Consider the following 6,635-nt stretch of genomic DNA (forward strand, 5'->3'; position numbering starts at 1 on the left):
ATAAAAATGAAATAAAAAAAGCTACCTCTGCTTTTATTAAATGTATACATCTATTAACTTAAGCGTGTTGGCTCAAGATTCTAATCAGTCTACCAATTTGCGCAGACGTTAATAACTCAAAGTTTGTGAATATTATAAATGTTGTAATCATAGTATTTTACTCGTTATTATACTCTGCATACTAAACCAAAAAGTTACATGACAACCAAATATTAACACAATAATTTTTACAGCGATTGTCGATATCATTATCCGTTCCGTTTTTATTCTTCTTAACATTTTCATCTTATTGTTAATAATCATTGTATTTTATTATATGGATTGTATAAATATAATATAGATATAGATATAATATCTGTTAAAAATTTTAAAAATGTATTTCTTTTCTAAAAGATACATATATGTTAATTAATCTAAAAAAGAATGTGCGCAATATGATATTATTTTATCATAATGTTTATTTTTAATTAGCTATCAAATACATTTTTTATCAAGCTAATTCTTTACATGTTAACATATATAGTTATAAAAAAATGTGTGTCAAAAATTTCAAAATAAAAATCGATATTCCACAAACCTATGTATATATTATTCCTTTAATTTGACTTAACTTTACAATGATCTTTATTTTAATTTTGTTGTACAAGGTTGTTGCACATAATTAAGACAGAAACCTTTATTTCCGACATCACTTGGTGCCTCGGTACTATCCGTGTGAAAAATTAATCGGAACGGCTTCACGGTACCTAAAGGAGTAATCGAAAAATCTGTATAAAGGTTGCGTTTATGTGTATGTGTGATAAAAAGATAAATTGATATTTATTGAAATATTTAAAATAATTTACAAACTATTGTGTGAAAGAACTGGAAAAATTCTTATTATTTTAATCTATCTTAAAAGTATACGTATATATATTTTAAGGAAAATGTATATTTTCAATACACTCGCACGTGTACATTACGTATGTTAAAACAATAAGTAATATAAGAATCTGGTCGAAAACTGATAACTCACTGATAACAGACGACGTGTTCCAATTCTGAGTTTCCGAATTGAAGGTACCGCCACATAATCGATCAACGCATATCAGTGGCGTCGTGGGCATCCGGCCCAAATTGATGGCGCATGGAATCGATAACCAATCGGTCAAACAAGATGCTCCCGTCATTGATGCTATTTGCGTATTCTGCGTGTTTCCTGTTAGCGTAAATGCATTATTACGTATTATTGGACCCGATATTCCTGTCGTGATAGGTATCATTCCTTGAGCTGTAAACGATAAATTATATATAAAATTATAAAAAATTTTTTAGCTTAAATTATATTATATAGTTTAATTATATAATATATTAATAGTTAACTATTATACATATTATTGTATACATTGTATTTTTCTTTCATCTTTATATATCTTTTATTATATATATGTTTCTCTTTCGTACCATCGTCAGTACACGCCATATATTGAATTCCACAAAAGTTTCTCTCCATTCTTATGCATATACTGTAATCTTGATTTGACAATTGCAATCCAGTCGTCGGATCGTAATTAAAAGATTTTATTTGACCGGAAACCCCAGTGAAATATTGGAGACAGCCTTCTTCGGCTCGATATATCGTACTGCATCGTATCTGCGAAATGCGAACCTTCCACGATCGTGAAAATGAGTTACCACTCGTGACAAAAGTCAAAGTTACCGGATTAGTTTGTCCAATGCCTGTATCTACGTACACTAATATAAAGAGTATTCAGCTATTATTGTTTGAAGAATTCAATCAAAAATTGGATAACAATATTGATGAAAGAAAGAATAAATGATACTCTTCTTTTCAACTTACTGTGATTTCCATTATTGTTACCGCATATCGTTGGTACCGGATTGCCACCGGAAACGATAAATTGATCGTAAATACAAACATTATTTGTCGTTTCCGGACCCCTGATATTAAACTGTTCAAAGTCTAATCTACATAATAAAAAATAAGATGAAATAAGAGACCAACTTTTCTCCAAAACTTTTATACCAAATACATAAGTGTTTGTGTGTGTATATCTTTAACATTTTAAATATATAAATTCTCTTCAAGACCATACCGATATTGACACACATCCGGATGTGATTTTACTAGCGTCACTTGACAGGATTCCACGATGTCAAAAGTGGATGGATAATTTGGATTGACAAAGTATGTGTTGTTGTCAGAAGTCATACCGCCGCAAGACACCGTGACTGCCAAAAAGTTAAAAAAGCAATAAGTTGGAAATAAATTGAGACATTTTTCTTTTTTATATCACAACGTAAGCTTGGGCGTCCGCAGGAATTTTTTTCAGGTAAGGGCATGATTAAATTTTTGTTTGTTTCCTATTATATTATTCTTCCCTAATTTTTTAAATTCAATTTCTTAATTACTTTTTATTTTAATATTTTATTATTTTATTTTAATATTTTTATCCCTAACACCACACGTATCTCGAACACGTTCAGAGAACATCCTGAGGATGTTCGAATGTCCTCTGGATATCCTCTGAATATTTTTCGGATATGTTGTGCTGTGCTATATTAGGGATATTAAATAAATTGCAGATAAATTCCAGTGTTTATATTCACAAGGAGAGTGCTTAATTTTTTTTACTGATTCCTAGAGAGGGCAAATGCCCCTCTGCGGACGCCCATGAACGTAAGAGAGAGAAGGGGACAAATTGATTAGGTAGATACTTACCTATGCAACACACCCCATAACCGTTTGCACAGACACCGCTGGAGATTCCACCGCGTTGTACGCATTCTGCCGCTGCGACACACGTGCCGTTTTCTCCATCTAATCCACCGCAGACGCTATTGTCGAATTTCACCAATGTGAACAGCGAGAACACTATATGCACGTCGCATATAATAGATTTTTTTCTTTATTTTATAATATGTACTGTCGACGGTATATTTATATATACTCTACCACTACCGGTATATGTACATCACTTACGTCTTTTCTCTCTGGCAATATGAGTCCGATCATTGTTTTGAAATTTCGGCGACTCCCACTTACGTTTCGCCATTTCTTCAATCGAAATGGCAGCATCATTTTTCTGCCATAATCGTCTTCTATTTGCAATCCTACGTCTGTTGTGATTATTCCAAGCGTTGACGCAAATGTTAAATATAATGCAGCCTATCAAAAGCGCGATGAACGATCGATTCTTGTTCATCTTAGGAATCATAACGCGTTAAATATTTTCAAAAGAAAGGCAGTGTTCAAAAATTTAAACACACCACTATATCGTTATATAGATAGACTGCTCTTTCACTTTTTTGTTAAACTTGTATTTTCAAAGGTATAGACGTTTAGTTTCTTGGACAGACCGTGTCACTATCTCCTGTAGATTCAAGGTGTCAAGTCTAATATACAGAACCAGAAACACTATTTATACGGTCTGCATACCATGCAGCAAATTATAGCGACTGATAATGAGATAAACTTAAATGTCCATATGCATATATAAGAATTTCAAAGAGAAAGTCTAGAAATTTAATTGACGCTTCGAATAACGAGCATTGTATTTGTCTTCTGAATCGAAATAAATGTTTTACTTTCTCGTCGCTTCCAATCGCGTAATTACAATCGCCCCATTGTTGAATAAGAGACGCGTTAAAGTGTCATAAGCTTGTGAGAAAGTTATTTATATATATTAGAAAGTTATTTATATATATTAGAACAACACAAGCGCGCGCTATTTAATAAGATCCATAATATTTAAGATCCATTAATCTTTTGATAGAAATCAGCTAATATATAACTGTTAAAAGATATGAATCAAATTTAAATAATATATTATTAACACATGTTAATTATTTTTTAATTTGCAAGGAGAGTTAACCTCTCCCCCCTTCTTCAGGATCTGCTATTAGTAATTTCACAATCAGTGATAAGATACTGCATATACATACGCATTTATATAAGAATTTAAAAATCCTGTTTAGATGACTCGCAAATTAATAGTCAATAAATAAACTTCTCCAACTTCGCGTTGAGTTGACTCGTGAATTAGTGGTTAAATAAATTTTTTCCAAAGAAATCTGACAAGACATTTGATTAAATATCATTTTACGAGAACATTTTTAATTAGTTTTTTAATTAACTAAAACAATGAAAGCGCGCGCGCCATTTCTCAATTTTATATTAATACCAAAAATACAATTTTCCTAATATTAGTATTAATTTTCATAATATTAATGTTATTTTTCATAATATTAATTTTGTTTTTCCTAATTTAGTATCATTTTTCCTAAGATTAGTATTATTTTTCCTAAGATTAGTATTATTTTTTTCTTCAGATTAGTTTTATTTTTCCTAATATTAGTTTTTAATATTAATTAATTGAAAAAAAGAGAAGTCACTGTAGTAATTCCCTCCCAGAAAATAAAAAAAAATTTAGTACTCTGCATTTAAGCATTTAAATAATTTATAAAGATTTTTTTACATAATATATATTCGGCTTAATTATATTTATTCAAAAGTGTTATTATACAATATTGTATAATAATAAATTGTATAATAAATGTTCAAATCAGATATTTCACGATAAATGTTCAGTTTGCGATTGCAAGAAAATCGTTATTTCAGAAAATTGAAATAGGATCAAATTCAAAACATCTTTAATTTGCCTTTTTCAATTTCTCTCGAATTTGTGATATATAATTTATTCTATAAATATAGATTAAATTTCAATTTGTAATAATGCTGCATTCGAGTAACGACTCTAACAAATGTCGAAAAATTCAAACGACATCAATTCTTTTCATCTGTTATTTTGAGAACAAACATTTTCTTTCTCGATGCCTACACGGTGTCAACAAATAAGAATGAAATGTTGCGAATGAGAATGGCAGAAATGTTACAAGTAATTAGTCAAAGAAAACTGTACAGATACCTCTCTCTTTCTCTTTCTCTTTCTCTCTCTCTCTCTCTCTCTCTCCTGTATTTTTTCAGAGTATTACAACAATATATTTTATTTAAATATAAAATTTTCTCTGAAAATTTTTATTTTTTTTATTTCATATTTTTTAAATAGATAGAATAAATAATTTTTTTATTTTATAATGTATGAATAATTTTGATAATTTGAATTATAAAATAACGAATAGTATTTTATAATTTAAATATATTCTTACAGCAACAATGCTATACATCTTATATATTTCAAATATTATTTTGATTACGTGTAATCTGCATCAATAAATTATTTTAGGAAGCTCAATAAAAGGTATGATATATAATTATAGAGAGAGAGAGAAAGACATAGAATATTTTAATAGCCACATCAAGTGCACTGCTAGCATAAATATTGTTAAGTACATAAGTCAAATTTAAAACATTTATTTCTATTCGCTCTTTAAATATATAGCTGTATATAAATGTATCATATAAATTCGACAAAGACGTGAAAACAGACAAATTAATAAAATTTTAGACATAGGCAAAACTTAATTAAAAGTGATACGTGAATTTGATTGTTCGGAAAATAATGAACAAAATTAATTTGTCAGCTGCTACAATTAATCTAACTTTTTATCATTTATCATATTTATTTTCTACATTCAGTTAAAATTACGTTTTTACTTTATTAATATTTTCTTAAATTCATTATTAACAAAATAATGTCAATTCTAGCATTAATATTTTACAATAATATATAATTTTAAAATTTTATTTTTAATATGTCAAAAAATTTTTTTATATTTCTAAATTACAAATATGTAATTTAGAAATATAAAATACGTATTATAATTTTTTATTATATTCCTAAAAATAACAGTCTATCATTATTTTCCGAACAATGTAATATAAATAAAAAATAACCTCACATTGCGTTGAGTCAATGATCTAAATCTCTCTGCTTTAATATATCCGCTTTAATATTCCACTACTGCTCTGCTTTAATCCCATATGATTTGGCACTGATCACTGCACTGTTTTTTCTATTATTTTATATTTGCAATAATTATTTATCGCACTTCACTATGCACACAGATGCACTTCGAAATAAATGGACGATACGAAAAAAAAAAGATCACTCGCGAATACATTCGGCATTTTCGATCCCGCTCGATCACATTCGATATCGCATTCGCGAATAAAAACACGAACAAAATATCTGTTGAAAAAATATATTTTTCCGATTCCGGAAAAGCGAGCGTCCGAATATTAATCACATTAGACCCATCGAAATACCCTTAAATTAATTCATGACATCTATAACTTATGGTGACATCTCCCGGCGCGCCGCGTCTTTCCGTGACATCGTGAAGTGAGCGGAAAGTGTCATGGCGGAGTGACACTTGCGCGCCACCGAGTGTTACGGATAGTCTCGGCATCACAATATCTCAAGCAACGGCCGTCAGTGGCCGCCACTCCCCCACAATTTAAATTTTTCCGATTTTTATGAATTCGCGCTTCTCGGACATTTTCTCCGATACTCGGGCAATCCTGGAGATGCTGGAACACTCGCGAAACTCCACGTCGAGCGGATACTTGCACTCCCGTTTATTCGCGTTACTCGCGCACGAAATTCAGACGAGACGCGGAGCACTCGCGACGCACATCCTGCTCCTCCATCGCTGGACTCGCAACTGATCGG

At 30.3% G+C, this 6,635-nt stretch overlaps 1 protein-coding gene across 4 annotated transcripts; it reads right to left on the minus strand.

Moving 5' to 3' along the window:
- Window positions 1–567: 567 nt before the first annotated feature.
- Window positions 568–6,635, minus strand: LOC114944478 (uncharacterized). Of its 4 annotated transcripts, none has more exons than XM_029320372.2 (8): window positions 5,863–6,635; window positions 2,984–3,120; window positions 2,723–2,875; window positions 2,097–2,232; window positions 1,841–1,968; window positions 1,444–1,734; window positions 1,016–1,270; window positions 568–746 (listed from the first exon to the last, which is right to left on the minus strand). In XM_029320372.2, exons 2-8 carry the CDS (start codon window positions 3,054–3,056, stop codon window positions 625–627), a joined length of 1,158 nt encoding a protein of 385 aa, XP_029176205.1. In that variant the 5' UTR covers window positions 3,057–3,120; window positions 5,863–6,635; the 3' UTR covers window positions 568–624. The 4 variants fall into 4 exon arrangements, with proteins under 4 accessions (XP_029176205.1, XP_029176204.1, XP_029176203.1 ...); XM_029320371.2 differs by having other exon boundaries at window positions 2,984–3,206; XM_029320370.2 differs by having other exon boundaries at window positions 2,984–3,374.

The sequence above is a fragment of the Nylanderia fulva genome, unplaced genomic scaffold (assembly GCF_048542155.1).
Source record: "Nylanderia fulva isolate GAGA-0341 unplaced genomic scaffold, ASM4854215v1 Scaffold6, whole genome shotgun sequence".
Taxonomy (NCBI): Eukaryota; Metazoa; Arthropoda; class Insecta; order Hymenoptera; family Formicidae; genus Nylanderia; species Nylanderia fulva.